The sequence below is a fragment of the Aspergillus campestris genome (assembly GCF_002847485.1).
Source record: "Aspergillus campestris IBT 28561 chromosome Unknown P168scaffold_6, whole genome shotgun sequence".
In the NCBI taxonomy this organism is placed as follows: domain Eukaryota; kingdom Fungi; phylum Ascomycota; class Eurotiomycetes; order Eurotiales; family Aspergillaceae; genus Aspergillus; species Aspergillus campestris.
The window spans coordinates 701,976-723,406 of record NW_020194341.1 but is presented as its reverse complement, the minus strand read 5'-3'; the positions used below and the strand labels follow the sequence as shown (position 1 = coordinate 723,406).

Here is a 21,431-nt window from a genome sequence, read left to right as displayed (position 1 = left end):
ATCATAATTATCAGTGTCGTTCCACCCTACAGCAAAATGGCGCCCGTCACATTGAATACAGTAGACAGTCCGTCATCACCACTCTATCAGCTATCCATGTCATACTGACGTCCCGTGCAGCCGAGCTCAAAGACATCATCCAACACCTCTTCGAGATCCAATCCGCCGTCCACGGCTACCTAGGCCCAGAAACCCAACAAGAACTCGTCCGGAAAATGTACCTCTCATTTCCTCCCCGATCCACCCTTTATTCATACTCACTCAACCAGCAAAAACCTCACCGTCGCCCTCTCCACCCTCTCCAACGACACGCGCGAGAACAACCAGCAGCATACAGATCAAGAAGCATCCTCAACAGACCCCCCCGTCAGCACGATCCAATTACCGCCAGAGATCATCGACTACGTGGACGCAGCACGCAACCCAGACATCTACACGCGCGAGTTCGTCGAGCTCGTCCAGCGCGGCAATCAGGACCTGAAGGGGAAGCAGGAGGCGTTCCGGGGATTTCGAGATGTGCTGGCGCGGGAGATGCGCAGTGCGATGCCGGAGTGTCGTGGGGAGGTTGACCGGGTGATTACGGCGACGGGAGGGGAGACCCAGTAATTCACCCACTGGACGGTCTGCAACTTTTGATTTTGTCTGGTCTACTGGAGGTACGGTGTAGATTTTTTGATTCTTTTTGTTTCCTTTCGATTCGTTTCCGTTTTTTTTTCTTTTTTTCAACCCCTCTTAATGAGAGGATATCATTGGGGGCCAGGAGTTTACGAGGGACGACTACTATGTGCTATGTGGGTATTGGTGATATATATTTTGGCGTGGGATAAGCAAATGACAGGGTTTTGGTGGGGGGCCCTGAGGAGACATTGGATGGCATTAGCATTGACATGGGCGTCTGGGTCAAATAGGAATTTTCCTTTTCATTCTTTTATTATCTTTGTGTAGTATTTTTTTTTTCTCTCGTCAGCTTTACAAAGTCCTTGTTCTAACACAAGAAGTCTATCCATCAAGACCCGACAAGAAGAACAACACAATCACAAGGAATAAACCCCCAAGAATGTGACAGATGAACAAGACCTCGGAAACGTTTACCGCTAGAAGCCCGTGCACATCCATCACAACCTGTCTCCATCTCCAGAGCTTTTTTACCTCCCGACCCGCCCCATAAGCATGATAGTCAAGAGGTAAGGCTAGAGAGGAAGGCTGAGGGGCATCTCACCCAATAAAGAACCGACGGATTCACCGCTGCTGCATCTGTCACCCGTCCAGCAATCACACAGCCTGTCTACTTTAGTCTGCCTGTCACACCCGGTTCAGTTCAGTTCACCCCGTGGGCGGTGCAAAATACCACCATTTCATTGTCAGGATTTGGAGCCTGCTGCGGTGCAATCATACCATATGCTACCGTACTGCTCAGGAACACTTCGGGACGAGAAAGAATAGGGGGAGATTGGATCATGAATTAATTAAAGAAATCCATCGGAGTGGTCTTGGACTCCAACCATTCCCTAATTCAGACTGGTGTTGATTCCAACCAAACCAAGAGACAAATCCGTTGCATCCTTCGGGCGGGGGTGAGGAACACGTGTGGATACTTGGATATTGGATAGTCAAGGAGGTGTGCACGTGTAGGCTTGATGTCATGTAAGGGATGTCGATCTTTGGGGACCATCTTGATCTTCAAAACAGCTAGGAGATGGGGGTCCTAAATAGTGCGAGTATCACTATTTGCATAGTTTATGGAGATTTAGAGAGGGTTAGAAGATCATAAACTTGCCAATTACTTGATTAAAACGTAATGACAATGAATCAATCCTTCAGGATTATATGGAAGATATAATAATACCCTTATTTGGTGGATTTCGTGCAGCATCCGTGCTGAATCCGTGCTGAATACACTTCTTGTTGCCTGGGTGGGAATCTGATTAGCATAGCGGAGAGCCTTTCCATCAATCTAGGCCGGCTGGCCCAATGGCAAGGCGCTTGACTACGAATCAAGAGATTGCAGGTTCGATCCCTGCGTCGGTCAATATTTTTTTTCATTTTTTTCAATTTTGATCTAGCTGTGATATTTTTATTATCATTTATTTTTGTCTCTGGTTGTTGAGATTGATATTAGGTCTGGTTGAAATAGAAATGTGCAATCAAACAAAGATTCCCCCTTGACAGAGGGGAAGCTGTATCAGTGACAGGTCAGTGATACTCAGTGAGGCTCTTTTCAAGCAAGGATTCCCAATCGTCTCGATCCCAAAATATATCCCATCGCCAGCCTCCTTACTGCAGCCCAGACTCGACGACTCGACAACTTCCCCGATCTATCTCTCCAATCATCTCCCCAGTCCATCCACTTCGTTGCCGTCACCACACCACCATCGTGGACTGAACGGACCAACTCCCCATGCAGACTAATTCCTTGGTGCGGTCGGGCGGGCAATGAGATCCGACACTCGACCAGTCACTGCCAGCAGGGCCAGTCTGTCAGCCGGTTTCTCCGCTGGGTGATTTAGTCCCGATCTATCTCAATCGGGACTAACATGAAATCCTTCAAGGCAGGCAGCAATGCCTGTCTGTCTGTCGGTTTGGTTCGTCGGCTCAGGCCTCAACCCTGGTCTGCCAGCATCTCGGCAGCCTCACAGCCGCAGCCCAGCCAGCGGGCTCAGCCTAATAAGAGATGACGATGAAGTCATCTGTCTCTGTTTCCTGTTCCCCTCGGGGGGTTGCCCCGTGTGCCCCGCGGGACTTTTCTTTCTTTTTTCCTTTTTATTTATTGATTCATGTTATGTGTTTTGTGTTAGTTCATGTCATTTTAGGTGTTCTTCTTTTTGCCCCATTCTCGACATCATATGCCAGAGTAACTACGAACTGGTGCGACATTTTCTTCCTCGGCGGAGCGACCCGACTGTCATACGAGTTCTGGCAAGTCAGAAAATGGACGAGTTCACCGTATCTCCCACCTCCATGGACCAGTGTCCCCTCAGTTGACCAACAGTGGGACACCAACCAACCAGAAACCTGGATTGCTGGAGTGACCTGCAGTTGGCAAATCCCCAGGAAAACCCCGGAAAGTTTTTATATTTTTCTCGTGGGGACGGCCGAGAGAGAGACGAAAGTGGAGGCGCGACCTGCGACTGGCTCCGTAGTGAACCGTGTTTGTGTTCTGGGTGGGTCTGCGTTTAGCCCAGCAGGGAACTGGCAAGTTCAAAGAGGGGAGGGAGAGGATCTTCCTTTATATTTTGAATCCTCTCCCCTTTGACACAGCAGGGGCAGTTGGGAAAAGAACTCAGACTTCCCATGGTTCATGGGTTGATGGCGGACAGGAACCGCTCCTGATACAGTCTAGGGGCGTTTTATAATTCGATTGATTCAAGTCTATCGAGGTAATTATAGATTTGGACAAAGGACGATACTTGTCCTACCCGGCAATCCAACGTCGGTGGATCGTATTCTCCTTGGTCTGTGTCAGATTTGGATTCTTTGTTGGATCTCAGATGAGAAGCGAGGATGGAAATTATATTAATTAATTTGAATTAGAAAGATAAATATCAAGATCAGTAATGACGAACTCCGTTAGACAGGATTAATCTGGGCAATGATATTAATAAATCCCGGATGAAATCATTATAATTAGAATTCTTATTAGTATTATCATCCTGGCCCGAATTCTGACTCGTTGATCCTTTTCGTGACTTTTGCTTCTCCAGGATTTCCGCCCCAACTCTCTTCACAGCCTCTTTTCTTTTCTCTCTTTCTTTCTCTCTTTCTTTCTCACTTCTTTCACTTCTCTTCTCTCTCTTCTCTTCTCCTCTCTCCGTCATCCACTTTGATCTTCCCTTCCGATTCCTCTTAATACTCCTGATCCTCACCGAGTCTATCGATCTATCCCACTCCACGCTGTTCACTCTCCAATTCTCCAATACTCCAATACTCCACCCCCCTATAATTACCACTATGCCATATACGACCACCACTACTATACCATACTAAAAATTACACTACTACACTATCAACCACACCACAACAGCTATATACCGACATATCGCAACATTTCGACGGCCACTACAACTAACACCTCCCGCGATAACCATGAATCCCTTCCCCCCATCCGCTCAAGATCGCGTCGCTTAACCCGTCATGGCCAACGCGACTAATAATGCCCCCGGCAACGGCATTACCGGGGGCTACGATGGCGAAGAGCTCGGCATGAAGATCGCCATCGCGACGATGGCCGGCATCACTTGGTACAACGCCATGGAACTGATCATCCTCGTCTTCGTCACCTTCAGCCAATATCGCGGCCTCTACTTCTGGAGTCTCCTCGTCACGTCCTCGCTCGGCCTCTTGCCCTACTCAGTCGGCTTCCTCCTCAAGTTTTTCAAACTCATCGAATCTCAGGTCTGGCTCCCCGTCACCCTCCTCACCATCGGCTGGTGGTGCATGGTCACCGGCCAGTCCGTCGTCCTGTACTCTCGTCTGCACCTGGTTATGCCCACCCGGCGCATTCTCCGCCCCGTCCTCGCCATGATCATCATCGACGCCATCATCCTCCACTTCCCCACCACTGTCCTCACCTACGGCACCAACATGGCCCCGGACCCTGGGCGCTACCACTACACCACCGGCTACAACATCATGGAGAAGATCCAAATGACCGGCTTCTGCATCCAGGAGTTCATTCTCTCGGGCCTCTACATCTGGGAGACCACGCGCATGCTGCGGTTCGACCCGGACAAAAGCAAGCGCAAGATCATGTACCAGCTCGTCATCATCAACTTCATCATCATCGCCATGGACGTCGCCCTGCTGGCCGTCGAGTTCAAAAACCAATACATCATGGAGACCATGATCAAGGGCGTCGTCTACAGCGTCAAGCTCAAGCTCGAGTTTGCCGTCCTCGGCAAGCTCGTCATCCTCGTCCGCAGCCGCATCTGGAAAGCCGAATCCATCACCCAGCACCCCTGCGACTTCCCCGACTTCGTCGACGCCACGCGCGTCACCTCCGACATGACCCACGCGGCCCCCACCACCCGCCGTCGCTCCCACCCCTGGATGGACCCGGACGACATGTCCATCGCCATCTTCGAGCACAGCACCACCACGAACGACCACGAGAGCGGTCTTTCCGAACGCTCCCGCTCAGAGAGCAACAGTAGCCAGACCCGGACGGACCATCCCACCTACCCATGCGGTCTGAATCCGATTGACTACGCCTATCCACTCGGTGAGCAGAAGTGCATGCCATCGAAGGACTCGAGTGAGAGTCCTGCTTGATTTTTTTGCTCTTTTCTTTTTGCTCTTTCTGATTTCCTTGCAATACCCATACCCGTTTGTTTGTTCTTTTCCTTCCGCTTTATGCATACTCCTACGAGTCACGAGCCACGAACATGTCATGTACATCAGTGATCCAGCGGCAGTGATACTCCACCCCGTTCCATACAGTCCTGTCAGGGACACCTACAGGTCGAGCGAGACAGATGCCCATCTCACAGGCACATCGGAAGATACAAGAGAACTATATACCTATATAGATATGGTACATGGTGATCAACTGTTGGTGGAGTGTGCCGCAGGACGTAATATCAACTACATACTACTACATAAATATAACCAAATAATAATAAATACTTGAATGAATGAACGACAAGTAAGACAATACATGTAAATAGATATCTGGTAATTAACAAGTCTTACCATATTTACTTACTAGCTTTCATAATCTTGATACTGTCTAATGTATCTATATACTCAGTCTATATACACCCCCTCTCTCCATCCTCTTCTTTTCTCTTTTCTCTCTTCTCTCTTCAATCCTGCCTTATCTAACGCAATACCTCTCTCGAGATTTCGCATCAACTAGCTATCAATTGCTCCTTTCCACTATTAAAGCAAAGAACTGCAGAAATCTTCACACAGTAAAGGAATTTAGTTTATTTATCAGCCTAAACTAGACATGATATAGCAGATACTTACGTATGCACAGACACAATCTTTCCTCCATCTATCAGGGGACTAACTTATGCCGCCGATTTGCAGCCGGCTGAAAGGACTAGGTAGTGGTTGGAAGACACCCCCTTCCCCCAAAAGCCAAAAAAAAAAAAAAAAAAAAAAAAAAAAAAAAAAAAAAAACCGTACAAGCAAGAAATGAAATGCAAGCATGTGCCCAATTACATCCATGTTTTTCTACTCTCGGGAGTGAAGCTCACGCTCTTCGTCCGTGAACTAAATCGGACAGGGGAGTCGCTGCCCGCTTGGAAAAATCTCATCCCACTGATCAGCGAGCGATATGAGCGACTGGCGACAAAAAAAGGCATCTTTATTTTCCCACATCCTACTCACTAGCCAGACCGGATTTTGTAAACCTCGAACTGTTGACTGGCTAAGAACTGCCCAGTGACGAGGTGCGCGTTTGTAAACCTGAGCTTCATAGTACTTATGTATAGTCTCACTCTCCAAGTCATCGTCAACGATCCTTTTCTCTATTTCGCTCAAAGAGTCGAAGTCCGCGGGCCGCTCTGGTACAATCCAGCCTTCGCGGACGGGTCCAGCATGTTGGAACATCCTGGGTATATCGGACTGGTAGAATAGAGGCGCCACGCACGCAGACTGCCAGTCCACAATGCAAGTGATCTCGCAGGTTGCAGGATCGACGAACACATTGTCGAGATGGAGATCAGGGTGCCAGAGGACTTTGAACGTCGCTGCTTCGTCAGTCGCCTGGGGGACCAGGTAAGGCGCCGCATTCATGTATTGAGTGAGAAGCGCAATGCCGTCGCTGGGAAGCTCGTGGTCTTCACTGGACCGGTAGTAGTTCATTCGAGGGCGAGCGTGGGACTGGATCCATGCAATTTCGTTCCGCCCTAGTGCTTGCGTGTATTCACTTGGGTCTAGCCCTGCACAGAATTGTCAACAACGGGACATCGGAAATCATACATAAGACAGCTAGCTGACTTACAGGGACCACAATCTAATATCATTCCTTCTCTACTACCCTCCCAAAGCTCCGCAGAGGTAAGAGGCCCGATAGCAAAGCGACCGAGCAGTCCAGCACCGGAAGTGTCGACACCAATATCTTCGCATCTCCCAGTCAACGCGCGCAAATCATCCTTGAAATAGATACAGCCGTGCTTCGGAAACGGTATAGCAGCCAACCTATTCTCCACATCGACAATCTGCGCAACCAGCTTTAGTTTCGCTTCGCGCGGCCACTCTCCCCACACAGAGCCAAGCCTAGTCCCACGAGCCTTCTCTGTAATGATATACTCCGCTCCAACGGGATTGTTCGTTGCATCGGAGGACCATGCGAGGACCCGAGAAACAGGGACCTTAAACACATTGCGTAGCTTGCCGTTATGAGTAACTCTACATATCTAAAAAAGGCAGAAAAAAGGCAATGAATCTATCATAGAAGCTCGAGCGTAGCAACCTCAGAAGCAGTAGTGAACCGAGCAGGCCCCGCATTTGGATTAGGGAGTTTTGCAAAGACCTCCGCTCCGTTATCCATTATCAAGATAAATTCCTTGTTGCGCAAGCCCTCGGAGCATTTGAGGACTTTGGTACCTTTGATTATGATGCTGGTGAATATCATTTTCTGAAGGGAGCGTGGGAGCGTGGGTGCTTGGACATACAGTGGCGAGCTCCCTCGCAGACATTGACAGCGACGTCTAGAAGATGCTGTAGATTGAACCTCACATAGCGCTTGGAGAGCTCTCTTTGCTCGTTGAATCTAATTGAACACCGGTGAACTAATGGTTCTATGTAAATTAGAAGCGACGCTCACAGCCATCGGTGCCTGATGTATTTGTATAAATCCTCCTCGAGGATGCTCTCATCTAATACACTAGTCAGCTATTTGATCATTTTGGACATACCAGAACGCAAGTACAGGTTCCACTGGGCCTTTCCATGCATAATTTTGGAGAGTGAGGACTTGACTGTTCACCGCTTGAACGCAACAAAGAGAAGAAACTCGCGCCCTGCGATCGTCAATTAGGGAGTCCCCTTTGGAAGCTTGCTGCTAGAGATAGCTTCCAGGGCATTGGCAGATTTTTGTACATATCTGTTGGGAGTCAATTAGACAGAGTGCTGTTACTATCTCTTTTGGAGGTTGGGATCGGATTCGGACGCGGGTTTACTCAACCTAGGCATGCTGGCCCAGCCACCCAGCCAATCACTCCGACCAGGCGAGTGCGTCTGGCCCTGCTCTTGTACTTTATACTAATATTATTATCTTGGATTATTTATATGGATTATTTGAGTAATTTATTGTTGTTCTTTTCTTCGTATTACTAGGGTAAAGATATGGGCACTGGCTCTTGAACTTGATATAATGTAGAAAGATAGGATATCAACCACTGCACCAAAATTGTGGAAATCATTTTGGGAGGGCTTAACCTGACTGATATCCCCAACATAAGATAATGCCCGAATGAGTATTCGGGAGGGCTTTTTTGTCCACCGGCGACGCGAGAGATCACACTAAATATTAAGTTGGTAAGACAGGGTTTGGTCATCGCTGTGGATAGGATCAGATAAGTGTGTTTAGAACGTTTCGTCCAGGAGCTTGTGGAAGTGAGACACCCAATAAGCCACGTCTGCTGACTTGTGGTGTTCTCTCACATAACATCATTGTCTTGAATCTCCACATTTCTTGCAATATTGCAACTGGCCGCAACTTTTCATAGCTTCAAAGTTTATCAATATTATTGAGGTTCTGATCGTTTTCATCAGTTCTGGATGCCTTTCGTGATGATCGTGCTGCTAGAGCCGGTATGGCAGAGCTTTTCAATTCCTTTGAGTTGGCATTCGGGGATATTTGGTTCCCAATCAACAGCTGTTTTTGTGGCGTTGCCGACAAGAGCGGCTGAAACGCCCCATGCGCAAATCATGTAGGTCGAGAATATAGGATGCGAAAAGAATTACCACTCGGCTGCAAAAGATATCATAACACTTTTGTGCTTCGTAAGTAACCCTATATTCAGTGCGGCGGTGAATCAATCTCATCCCAGAGGTTATCATTGAGTATGGCACGACTGCCTGGGGAGGGAGATTTTGGGCAATCTTCTGGATTTAGTTTGCCCGTGGTAGAAGTTAGACGACCTGGTAAGAGAATGGCATCATCTAACAAACGTTTATTTTCAATAGCCTGGATTCGTAAAGCTTCTCGTCGAGCTGGGTTGGTGGTGGGTAGAAGGATGCGGTCAGGAAGCTCACGCGCACACTCTATAGCTGCTGATAGAGCTTCTTCGTACGTGACATGGCTAGTGGAGAGCGCCACAGTGAGGTCGTTGTGGTGATCGTGGAGGTGGTCGGCCACTCGACGCAGGACCATGCTTAGAGGGAGTTTCTGAGGCAGATCCATATCGAAGGTTACCAGTGGTTGTAGTTAGTGCTGAGGTGTTGAGAGCAAGACTGGTCGAGGCTCAAGAGCTCAGAAATAAAGTGGTACAAAAGACGAGTGGATATAATTACCACTCGGCTAAAAAAGATCTCAAGATCAAGACACTTGTGCTTTGTAAGTAACCTTATATTCAGTACAACAAGCCAGTGAGGGAGAAAACGATGCTATTCGATGGTATGAAGAGAGAACTTAGTGGGGAGGAGGAAGAAGAAGGGAAGAGGAAATCAACCAGGTGACTTTCACTTAGTCACATGATATGTTTGCCAGTACGAAGCCCTAATCCCTGATACTCAGTTTAAGTTCTCAAGACTTGTCAACTCTTTTATACATCTTTATTGAGCGTACTATCAAGTTAAAGTGTTGGGATCTGTCACTGTATACGTACGCATCACTATATGTCTATTACGCACTAGTTGTTTCTGGGGGGCAAGAAAATGCGATAGGCGAATCAATCAAAAGAAGGCAGTGTGAGGAGTGAGACAAGCCAACTGACTATTATAGCTCTTCTCCCACCTATTCCTCCCTCCTATTTCAGTCCTTACCTTCTCCCCTTCCCTCATTATACCCAAGATGAGATTCACACCGCCGCCCGGATCCACCGCGGAGTTGCATAATAGACTCCAAACCGAGCCGCACTGGGGATACACCATCTACCGCACCACCTTCTCCGCGCAGGCGGACGCCGCATTCCCCACCATCCTCCGCTACCTCGACGCCTGCATCAAGAAGTCGCTCTTTTCCGAGTGCGCCTCCTACAGCGAGAGCGAGAAGTCTCCCGGGGTAGACCCCGCCATCTACCAGGGCACTTGGGCCAAATACCAGCCCACCGTCATTGAAGATGCGGGAGCGTCTATGGAGTCAGTCCGGGATCACTTCGAGGCCTCTGTAGAAGGACAGGGCCGACGCGACCTCTTCAATTCGGATCGAATGTGCATTGTCATCGACGAGGAGTCCCTGCTCACGCTGCTGGATGCATCAGTGGAGGCCCTGGAGGCGGAGGGACCCCAGCACGTCCACGAAACAACGCGGTTTGTGAAGGTGCTCGAGGCGTGGCCAATATTAGACCAGTATGACAGTTTCCCGGGGTGGATGAAATGTTCGCCCCGGGCACTGTGGGATCTCTGGAAGATGATGGGCGATGGGGACGAGATGAGGAATTCGTGGGAGGATATGGATGAGATGGACGAGGGGGTGTATTGTGGGCCGTGATGATGATAGTAATCGGACGCTACACCCAATAATCAAAAAGCAGATACTAGAAACTCATATCAATCGAGAATATATAAAAAAAAAGAAGAAAAACATACAACAGCCGGGATTCGCATGTGGTCACCCACCATACTACTAACCGGCCGGCGTGTGGCTTAAGTACGGCTGAGCGGACGGGAAGCCCTGTTCTCCACACCCTATGGTCGTATGTATCAATTTCTTATAAGAAATGGTTGATATAGGGTATAGACGAAAAGAGCTAGATGAAGCTAAAGCTGCATCTTTGTCTTCGATATCATGGTAGGAGTAGAGCTGGTCTAAGAAGCCAATGATTAGCAGAGCTGGTATGGAAATATTGAATTTAGGTATTGTAACGGGACAGTCACTATAAACTCACTCTAAAGACTCTAGACGTTGCTCCATAGATCTATACAGCTATTCTATAGGGCCCTATACATCACCTACACTACTCTATAGACACCATCCAGATATTTCATAGAACCGTTGGAATTACTACACATGGAGAGGCAGATAGCTGATATATTTTTTAAGTGTCAAACTAACTAGAGCTGGCATCAAAGTAAATTATCAAATCTATACCATGTCCGTCATCCCGCACCAGCCCTACTATCAGCCGACATTATCACACCTTTATGTCATGAAATGTCATGGAATAGCCATTCCGCAAAGAGTGACGACATCTAGATTACCATTCTACACATCATGCTTTTCAAAACTTACCTGGCCCTCTCTCCTCCATTCCAGCACTCTCCGGCGTATACCTCCAACGACCATCTTCCCTCCCATCAACCACAACACAAAACTAACCCCAATGTCATCGTCAAAACCCAACAAGTCATCCTGGCTCTACCTGCCCGCAGAGCTCCGGAACATGATTCTGGAAGCCGTCCTGCAGACAGGTTGTCGCGTGGCTGGCCTTGCCGTAGTATCACCGGAGTGGCAGGCGATGATCGAGCCGCGCAATTTTGCCCGCATCAAGCTCACAACATCGTGCCTCGCTGAATTTGGCTCAATGACTCAACGTAATCAATCTCTTGTACACTACATATGGCTCTGCTTGGAACTCCAAGAATATGATTGCACCAAGTGTACGCCTCACCATGTAGGCGGTATAGGGCTCAGCAACGCAGACAATACCCTGCTCACCACAGCATTGCAGAACCTGTTCTCAACTCTCAGCACGTGGGAACCAAATGGCAACCTGTTGCTTGATATCAGTGTTCACTCTCCCAGCGACGCAGACCACTGGTTCAAATATCTGACTTTTAGACCCGATATCCCTATCCCACCTGATGAGCGTGATCTGGATCTATGCACACAGCATAAGCAACAGTCAATACTAGCCGGCCCCAGTAACTACACACATGGCTGGATTGCCGGGAAACCAATTTCCACTCCATCCACGTGTGCCGTCCTCAAAGTCTTCGACGAACTCATGGGTGCAGACGCATTTTCCAACGGCGAGCAGCAAAACGAGTGGTGGGGGCAACTGCCATTAGTCCCAGCCGTAACAGGAGTCCTTCTACGCCAACAGACCCGCCGACGGTGGAAGCCAACTGCACTAGCACATATGTTTGCCCGTTTTCCAAACCTCCAGGAGATCCACTACGAGCCTTGGCGGCAGTGGTATGATATTGAGCAGAATTGGGTAGATCTATGTGAGTGCTCCTACATCGGTCTATCATTCTATATCTACTACCATCTATGTACATTGCTTATCACTAACTCATCTCCAATGCAGACTTTCGAATCCTTTTTGACTCACTCACCACAAGCACCAACCTACAAAGACTCACGCTCTTCGAAAACTCCAACAGACAGTACGCGCGACCTTTTTTCAGACTTCTCGGAGACAATTGCTCGCTTATTCGAGTCCCCAACGCAGAAGTCAGCCGAGCAGTCGCCAAACTCAGTCTCCAGCTCGAGCACCTCTCGGCATCATTCACTGTAGATGCGAGCTATTTCCTCAATGCTTGCGAGCTGTCTTGGAAGTGGCCGCGCTTGACCTCCGTCGCACTGACTTCACGACTGCTCACGCCCAATGCGAGCCCGCTTAAGCTCGACAACTTGCTCCAGACAGCGGCAGGAGTAGCCCTACGAATGCCAAAGCTGAGATCCATGGAGATATGGAATGGGCGAGAGGGACTGGCTATGCTTTTTAGATACCAGCTGATCGGGGCCGAGCAGCCTGCTGTACTCACCTGGAGAGGAACGTGGGAGTTCACCCTGCGACCTCCTGTGGTCAAGGCTTGGGAAGCCGTAGCGCTGAAGCAGTGTGGGCATGGAGCTATTATTGTTGGGGAGTTGCTGGATGCTGGTGTTGCTGAGTCTCAGGGTGATGCAATCCATCATCTGAAGTTTTTAGTTCCTGTAATCCGGCCTGTTTCGTTGCAGCAGATTCGGATGGAGCATAGGATTCGTGAGGGAGTGCATAAGTGATAGTTTAGTTTTGCTGTCAAGTAACCATTGCTGTCTCTCGCTTCTTGGGCTGGACTTATGCACAGCATGGCGTGTGTCTGGAGAATACGGGAAGTTGTGGAGGGCCGTGAAGCGGTCAATGAATGATGGTTTTCAATGGTTCTTCAAGCAATGAAACAATTCGAATTACATGGGAGATCAAGATAAATCTGTATGAAAGAAGAACTTGTAGATCAGGACTTTGACTGGTTGCATTCACTACCCCAGAAATCTTCTTTCAAAGTCTGCAGTGACTTTTCTGTGATATCTACATGTCCCGCGTAACTAATAACTGACCATCGTCTTACCACAGCCCATCCTTCAATGAATCAATCAAAATATAAGTGGTCTACTCTTGATGTCAGCCAAATTTTGTGAACTGACTTTCTTATCCACACCGTAAAAAGGGAAAAAGAAGATCAGGCCTACCAGAAGTGTTCAACCACGAAAGTGGCCAAATCTACGGCAGATGGCTTTGTCGGCTGCTCGAGCCCCCAGTTCAACCCAGTATGTCTGTCACTACTCCTTAGTAGTGCCAATATAGCGACGGTATTCTCAATAGTTGTACTCTATGTACTGGTCATAGAGAGAGAGAGCGAGAAAGGGTTGCATTATCCTTGGATATGTCACTGTTTCTGGGATCCCATCCCGCCTCGACCACCATCAGAATGCGCGCGAGGAGTGCCTCGAGGGCTTTGGGCCTCTCGTAATCCAGAAAAGCGTCTCATAAGTCAAGGGAGGACCTCGGCTAGGAGCAGCAGTCGCGAGCGGACGTCGGCCCCGGTGGCGTCCTCGATCCCCTCGTCTCTGAGCTGGCGGGCAATCTGGTCGATGTGGTCGACGCCGCGAGCGAGGACCAGGAGCGCCGTTTGCAGTGGTCATGTCTTCCTGCGCGTTGCCCAAGGATATGTATGTTTCATGGTATGGAGTTGTATACATATTGTCGGTGGTCTGCAATTTCGTTCCGCCTGCTGAGACAAAGTCCCATAGGGCCCATATATATACATGGATGCCAGTGTTTTCTAAACCACCTAAGCAACACCATGATGTAGTCCTCGGCATCTGCCGCCGACACTGCCGCTGTGGCATTATGGATAGCCAAACGACGCGATAGTCCTCTGTCCCTATAGAAATGAATGATTAGCAGCTGTATCAATCTTATATGTAGCTAACTATCTTGCTAGACAAAACACTGTAATGCCAATTTAATGGGTTCAGAACTATCTAGCAAACAAGATATAAAAGAAGCAGGTAGATAACTTAGATTTGTTGCTGCCGCCGTTGTTGTTGGGGTTAGTGGTGTTGTTATTGTTAAGGAGGAGGTATTTCCGCCATAACTCTTTTGAACGTCTGGTTACGGACTTGAAGTCCATTCGAGTAGATAGATACCTAGAATATCTTCTACTGACCCTCAACTTCGACTCATGGGCATGTTGGGGTGGCATGGGATTCTCATAAACGGGAAGAGCAATCGAGCAAGAAGTATGAAATAGCGGCAGGAACTCTTCTCTCCTTAGAAGGGCTGTAAGTACTGTATCTTATCATGTCTGTACCTTGCTTGCTGGCATGTATAATCCGTGATTTGAAATACTCGGTGGATAGATATAGCTGCGTCAGGTTTCTAGTTCTGAGGGTCGTAGCGAAGCTTTTTACTCCAGACGATGGCTTCCTTGTATGCACATTTATGTAGACAATTCTTCAAAGGTATATATGAGAGAAATTTTAAACCATAAGTTATAAGTCATAACCTTAGAAAGACTAGTATATAGCATATATACCGTAAGTAGTGAAAACCTGATAGAAGTCAAGTAATGATGATTTTGATGATGTTGGCAATATAAGAACTATAATCAAGTCATAATAAGTTACAGAATTGGAAGAAGAACCAAATATAAGTTATAATTTGCGCGGAAAAGATTGCAAGTCTGCTGGCTGTGGTTGATTATATTCACTCTTCTATATGAAATACACTGACTGGTATTCACTGGATTATAGACTATCCCTCTGATTAGGTATATATAGAGACTCGGTGAATAATATGGTACCACTCTGTACTCTGTACTCTGTAGAGCAAAGTAGAGGAAATAGAGATGGTAGGGTTATATTGACTATAGAATTATATTGAATATACAATAAAACAACTCAATAAGAAACAATGAGAACAATGGTAATAGTAATGAATGTTGATAATAAATATGAATAACGCTACCCTATCCATAGATTAAATGAAACTGATCCATACACACAGTATCCACCATCAAACCATCATATCAACTATATCAACCAAACCATACCATACCATATCAATAAACCAACCAACAACAATATCAATGACAGTATAACAACCGCAACAAACTCAATCAGAAAACCGCTCATATCAACCCAACCCAAGTCAAGTCAAAGTAAACCCCCTCCCCCCCTCAACCAACCCATCCCGCAACTTACTAACCGCCACCCAGCGCGGCACAAACCGTCTCACCTCATCCAGCGCAGGAATAGCGCCCTCCTGATTCCCATCACTCCAGATACACACCGCGCGGCCTTCGAGCGGCCCGTCATTCTTTTCCCAAGAGACGTCTACCTCCCACGTTGCGTTCCACGTGCGGCTCCACAGGCGGATTTCTTTCGTACTACTGTTGCTACTCCCGTCCGGGAAGCGGGCTGGGTCGGTAGCTGAGTCGTGCACGTTGAATGAGGTGATAGGCTGGGTGAAGAGGAGGCGGCAGGAGCGGGTGTTTTGGCCTGAGAGGGTTATGTGTGCTGATTTCGATTTCGATGATGCATCGTCTTTTGTAATGTTGAGGTGGAGCCAGTCCTGCATTGGGGTGTTGGTGTCGACGACATTAGGGGTCGGACCGGGCCAGCTGCATTGAAGGCGGTTGGCGACGGGGTTGCAGGTTAGGTTTTGCGAACTGTGTACGCTGGGTAGCCCCTTCGCAGCGAGCTGGACGAACGGGGCTACGCCTGTTAGGGAAGCGCGGTTAGACCCCGTGTCGAGGTCGAGTTCCTGTATGAAGAAGAGCTTAAGGCGGCTGGAGTCGGAGAAGGGGAATGCCACGAGGTTGTAGATCAGTGTGCCGGCGAAGACGGCGAGGAGGAAGACGGGGATGTGGTGGGTGAAGCGGTGGATGAAGGGGAGGAGCGGGGTTAGGAGGAACGTCGTCAGACTGGCGAGCGCGATGTAGATGAAAAGCGAGGAGCTGCCGTCGGGGCCCGTCTGGTGCAGTGCGCTGGTGAGTAGGAGTGACAGCGGGCCGACCATTATGAGTGTTATCGGCGCGACGAGCAGGAATTGTACGGCCCAGCTCCATTGGAGGAGGTTTGCGCTCCAGGGCTGCTCGTGGCCGTAGATGCGCGGGTCGCCTAACTCCGCCTCGTCGCCGTGGCTGTCTGTGTGGCCTACCCGGACGTAGTTGGCGAATGTTGTCCGTGGGCCGCTGCCTAGCAGAGATGTCGACTCCGTCGGTTCCTCTTCGACGACATGCTCCTCGTCGCTGTCGTCGTGCTCGGTCTCCGGGTCGTCGCCTGAGACGGCTGTGCTGATCCGGCTGCCGTAGGTGCTGGTGTGTCGCGACGGCGGATGCATGAGACTGGCGTATTCGGACCGTCGGGGGAGCGCGAACATCTCCAGGTACCCTATCCACGTCGCCACAAACACCCCCGCAAACGCGAAGAAGATAAAGTACCCCCCGGCGAGCCCGTCGCGGTTCGCGTAGACCGTCATCACGACCAGCAGCACCCAGTACACCGCAAACATCCAGGTCAGGGTGTAGACGCGGTGAAAGGCCGACGGCCGCGCGAAGTCCGCCACGCGGGAGACAAACCACGCCAGGAAGACCCACGCTGCCACCATCATGCTCCAGACCGCATACTCACTGCTGTTGATGACGTACGGGTTGATCTTGGTCACCAGGTACGCCAGGCCGACCGTGACGACCGTCGGGATGGCCAACAGGAACGGGAACCGGAAGAACCCCCGCAGGCCCTGCAGCGGGACGCCCTCGAGGCGATCCGGCGACCGCGCCTCCGACCGAAACAGATACATCTTGTCGGCCCTGGTCAGCGCCACGCCGGTCGCGAGCAGCACCAGCGGCGCCACGACGAGCAGCGTCACCGAGATCGCAAACAGCGTATGCAGCCGGAAGACGACAAACGCGCTCCCAAACAGATCGAACCACACCCCCTTGGAACCGGGCGCGCCGGCCTGCACCGGCCGATCAAACTGCTCGCTCGGATCGGACACCAGGCCCCGCGTGGTCCCCACCGCCGCCGACAGCATATGCCACAGCGAGCCCTTGCTAGTATGCCGCGCGTCGTCCTGATCCGTATGATATCGCGAGCGCGGCTCAAGGAACGCGACGTCGAGCCCGCGCATGCCCATATCCCCATTGAAAACGACATAATCCGTCTGACTGCGGATCAACCGCATATCAAACCCGTTCGCGCTCAACACCGACCCAAACGGATGGGGCGCCCTCCGATAATGGCGCGTGACCTCCTCATCCGTCGTGCGGAACAGCATGGCGCGGGTTCCCGCGCCGGCACCCTCAAGGTTCAGAAAGGTGCGCGGGAGGCGCGAGATCGGATGCTGGCTGAAGACGCGCGCGCCGTTCAGATAGTCCTCCTCGCCGTTATTGAGTAGCACGACGAGACCGCGGCGCGGCGCATGGCCCGGCGTCGTGAAGTACCGCAGCAGCTGCAGGCAGGTCACGACGCCGACGCCGTCGTCGGTGGCGCCGAAGCCCGTCGACACGCTGTCGTAGTGCGCGTTGACCAGGACGCCACCGCGGCTGGGGGCGTCCTCCGTATTATCATCCTCCCACCAGTGTTCGCGGTCGTCGTCGGTGCCGCGCACGTAGACGATGATGTTGGTCCCTTCGAAGTAGACGCCGGTGCCGGCGGCGCCGTCCGCAAAGGTCAGGTTGGAGCGCAGGTCGTCGAAGACGAAGACGGCGGGCTTTTCGTCGCCGGCCGACCGGTAGGTCTCTGGGGAGGGGGCGTCGTCGACGATCTTGTGGATGCGCTGGAGGAGGTAGTCGCGCACTTCATCGTTGCGGTGCGAGTTGTACGGGTGGAACCCGTTGGTTAGGTACTGCAGGTCGGCCCATGCCTCGGCGATATCTAGGCCTTTCGGGTTCGACCGTGGGGGGGTTGGAACGACGTTGTGAATGACCAGGACGGGGATGACCAGCGCGAGGTAGACGAGTGTCGTGATCAGGGTGACCGGCCATGGGGTGAAGGCCAGTGGATTGGCCCGGGAGGACCTGTGAGGTGCCATGTGGACGGTCTGAGCCAGAAACTGGCGGGCGGACACAGGAAAAAGGGAGATCGCCGCCTCAATAAACAAGAGAGATGACGCTGAAAAATCAACGGAGGTACATGATGGATGATGGATGGATTGACCGACGTGAAGTAATTGGAGATCAGGAAACCGTCCGGCCGGCGGAAGCGGGGGAGGGCGGAGAAGAAACGTGACACGGCGTATGCATGCATCCAGCATTACTGATAACCCTTGCAACCCTTACAGGATCGAACCAGCTACAAAGAGAGAAACCATACTCGATCATAATTCATTTGAATGGCAATAAAATCCGAACTCCATTCAATGCATGTGAGAAAAAGAGAGAAAGTAAGAACAGGAACGGGACATAAAAGACAAGACACGCCATGCGTATATAACTCTATACAGCCAGTATCCACCGTTCCCGACACCCCCATTCTCCCCGGCCCACCCACTATGAAACACCAGTACCAGGGATCTCTACTGGCTATCGTCAGGAAGACTGGTTCCTTCTCATATGAAACCGCATAGATTCCGAGTCCAGTACACCGACCAGATCCAGCAACCACCACTCCCACCAGCAAAAACCACCGCTCCGAACCAGTAAAACAGAAAACGCTTCCAATGCATGATAAACACTGACAGCCCGACGAGACGCCCGTTGCGATTATATCCCCCCGTTCAAAAAGTAGGAAGACGGAGATGGCCCGGGAAGAAAAGAACAGTCGAAACACAATCGATCGCGGCAATGGGAAATGATATAGGGCAAAATAGAAATAGATGGCAAGCGAGCAAACCATGCTCAAACAGGAGGGGGTATCAACTATCAACCATGGGTATGTCCGACGTCAATATAGTCGTCATCGTTAATCGCCGTCGCATGCATCAGGCCCGTCACCTGGCCTTCCTCCTCATCCAACTCTTCGTCGTCGTCGTACATGGTCGCCTCGGTCAGGTCGCGCGGGGGCTCCATAACTCCGTTGAGGAAATCACGCAGCCGGTTGACCCCGTCGCCGCTGAAGACGCAGAATACCTCCCGCTGCTGGTGCGTAAACTCGGGGGGTGCCTCGCGGCAGAAGACCGTGAGCTCGGGCCGGAGGAAGGCCCCGACGCCCGTGAGACTCAGATGGGTCAAACGGGGGCAATGGTTGAGCAAGGCATGGATGCCCTAAATAAGTCAGCGGGTACAATCCTTTGGGTGTCAAGACACCGATCGGGGGGATGGGACCTACCGGCATCGTCAGATGCACACAATAACTGAGATGCACCCGTTCCAGACTGCTGACGCCCGTCGGATGGGAGACCTTGGGCTGCGCCAGCGCCAAGATGCTCTGATCGGTGATGAGCTGGCATTTGACCAGCCCGATCCGCCGTAACTTGGGTAGCGTCGCCAGCTGCTGGACACTCCGGTCCGTCAGACTGTTGCAGCAGGCCAGATCGATGTACCGGATCCGATTACACGACTTGACGAGCTGCATGACCGCCGTGTCGGTGATGTTGGAGCAGTGCCCCAGATGGACGTAGTGTAGGTTCTTACCCAGCTTGCAGATCGCCCAGACCGCCCGGTCGGTGATGAGGCGACACTTGGCCAGCACCAGGTTCCGTAAGCGGGGCGCTGCCTGGACAATCCGCTCGACGGCGTCGTCGCGAATGTTCTCACACGCCGTCAAATCGAGTATCCGAAGGCTGTCCATCGAGAGATGCTTGGGGAGATCGAGGAAGGCCGTATCGTCGATCTCGGTGCAGTGGGCCAGCCGCAGCTCGCGGAGATTCTGCAGCGTCGCCATGAGCGCCGTGACCGACGGGTTCTTGACCAGTTTACAGTCGTGGAGGTCAATCTCGAGGATGGCCGGGCAATGTTGCGCGAAGGACATGATCGCCCGGTTCGTTACTTGCGTCAGGCCGTTCAATTTCAACTGAAATCCCTGTTAGACCCGCCACTCAGCTAGGGGAAGGGGGAATTCACTTACGCGTTTGATCTGTCGACAGTTCTCCGACACGGTCACCAGCGAATCATCCGTGGCGTTGACACAACCGGTGATGTTCAACCCCTGGAGCCGCGGGCAGTTCTTTGCCACCGTGAAGAGGGTGTGATCCGTGAGGGACCGGAGATCGGAGACGTCGAGGGCCTGCAGGTGCCGATTGCCCTCAACCAGCTCCGAGACGCCCTTATCCGTGAGCTTGGAGCAGTTGGTCAAGGTCAGACGCTCGATGCGGTTGCACTGGGTAAAAGGGACGACGGTGCCGTCGCTGACGTCGTCGGTCAGGGCCGAGAGGTTCAACCGTCGGATCAGCTCCGCGTAGGAGAAGGAGCCGTTCATCTTGCCCACCGAGGCCGTGATGCTCGCCATGTTCTTCCAGCTGTTGCAGGACGGTCGGTGCCAGAGGATGCCGACGCAGTTGGCGGCCCAGCCGCGGCAGACCAGCATACAGCTCAGCATATCGGCCGTCGCGCTGAGCTTGGCGAAGATGGCGATCAGGATCTCGGGGGGGAGGCGGGCGATCGGCGGGACCATCATGTCGACGTCATCGTGAAGGTGGATGTCGCGGGAATTTGCGACGCCGATGGAGGATTGTGAGTCGTTGGCCTGGGCTGTGAAGAAGTCGGTATCGTCGTCGACGGTGCGATCGGGGGAGGTGGCGGAGGAGGATTCGGAGGGAGCTTCGCTCGAAAACCGAGCCGGCTGCCGTGAGCGGGCCATTTGAGGGTGGTCGCCACGCGACGTTCTTCTTCGTCCTCTACCTTTGTCTGTCGAAAATCAAATTGCCAGAGATGTCGGAAAACCCTCTGGTCTAAGCAGGAGTCATCCACGAGGTAAAGTGGCCGGCATGGACAGGTATCCCATGAGCCTGGTCGAGAGTCCAGAAGGCGTCGGGCGGAGGTCGGGACAGCAGGTTCAACCCAACCGAGTACCTGATGGGGACGAACGCAGCTTCCAGGGCTAATCAATCAGCCCTTGAGATGCGGCAGAAAATGTGGACGATCTGGAGCGGGGAGAGGGGAGGGGAGGGGGCGGTGGTGAAGGGGAGGGCTGGGCTGGGCTGGGCTGGGCGCTTATGAGGAACGCG

General features: G+C 51.2%; 7 protein-coding genes and 1 non-coding gene across 8 annotated transcripts; 5 read left to right on the top strand and 3 right to left on the bottom strand.

Moving 5' to 3' along the window:
- Positions 1-32: 32 nt before the first annotated feature.
- Positions 33-900, top strand: nut2 (mediator complex subunit NUT2). Its single transcript, XM_024837180.1, has 3 exons — positions 33-67; positions 121-217; positions 270-900. Exons 1-3 carry the CDS (start codon positions 37-39, stop codon positions 604-606), a joined length of 465 nt encoding a protein of 154 aa, XP_024692815.1. The 5' UTR covers positions 33-36; the 3' UTR covers positions 607-900.
- Positions 901-1,957: 1,057 nt separating this feature from the next.
- Positions 1,958-2,029, top strand: P168DRAFT_t101. The gene has a single exon. It is a non-coding gene; the product is annotated as a tRNA-Arg (tRNA).
- Positions 2,030-3,779: 1,750 nt separating this feature from the next.
- On the top strand, positions 3,780-5,605 carry P168DRAFT_290310 (uncharacterized protein). Its single transcript, XM_024837179.1, has one exon. The coding sequence runs from the start codon at positions 4,132-4,134 to the stop codon at positions 5,266-5,268; it is 1,137 nt and encodes a 378-aa protein (XP_024692814.1). The 5' UTR covers positions 3,780-4,131; the 3' UTR covers positions 5,269-5,605.
- Positions 5,606-6,332: 727 nt separating this feature from the next.
- On the bottom strand, positions 6,333-7,905 carry P168DRAFT_297132 (aminoglycoside phosphotransferase family protein; the record flags this gene model as incomplete). Its single annotated transcript, XM_024838154.1, has 6 exons — positions 6,333-6,416; positions 6,517-6,887; positions 6,950-7,337; positions 7,421-7,554; positions 7,623-7,739; positions 7,866-7,905. The coding sequence occupies 6 exons, from the start codon at positions 7,903-7,905 to the stop codon at positions 6,333-6,335; spliced, it is 1,134 nt and encodes a 377-aa protein (XP_024692813.1).
- A 1,023-nt stretch (positions 7,906-8,928) lies between these two features.
- P168DRAFT_154289 (uncharacterized protein) lies at positions 8,929-9,557 on the bottom strand. Its single transcript, XM_024832813.1, has one exon. The coding sequence runs from the start codon at positions 9,353-9,355 to the stop codon at positions 8,972-8,974; it is 384 nt and encodes a 127-aa protein (XP_024692812.1). The 5' UTR covers positions 9,356-9,557; the 3' UTR covers positions 8,929-8,971.
- Positions 9,558-9,964: 407 nt separating this feature from the next.
- P168DRAFT_281864 (uncharacterized protein) lies at positions 9,965-10,603 on the top strand (the record flags this gene model as incomplete). Its single annotated transcript, XM_024835955.1, has 1 exon — positions 9,965-10,603. The coding sequence occupies one exon, from the start codon at positions 9,965-9,967 to the stop codon at positions 10,601-10,603; it is 639 nt and encodes a 212-aa protein (XP_024692811.1).
- Positions 10,604-11,495: 892 nt separating this feature from the next.
- P168DRAFT_318562 (uncharacterized protein) lies at positions 11,496-13,063 on the top strand (the record flags this gene model as incomplete). The annotated part of the gene is made up of 2 exons (XM_024840211.1): positions 11,496-12,282; positions 12,366-13,063. The coding sequence occupies 2 exons, from the start codon at positions 11,496-11,498 to the stop codon at positions 13,061-13,063; spliced, it is 1,485 nt and encodes a 494-aa protein (XP_024692810.1).
- Positions 13,064-15,250: 2,187 nt separating this feature from the next.
- On the bottom strand, positions 15,251-21,400 carry P168DRAFT_310858 (uncharacterized protein). Its single transcript, XM_024839432.1, has 5 exons — positions 20,333-21,400; positions 19,595-20,278; positions 19,194-19,530; positions 18,636-18,762; positions 15,251-18,345 (listed from the first exon to the last, which is right to left on the bottom strand). The coding sequence occupies exons 1-5, from the start codon at positions 21,062-21,064 to the stop codon at positions 15,474-15,476; spliced, it is 4,752 nt and encodes a 1,583-aa protein (XP_024692809.1). The 5' UTR covers positions 21,065-21,400; the 3' UTR covers positions 15,251-15,473.
- Between the last annotated feature and the right edge of the window lie 31 nt (positions 21,401-21,431).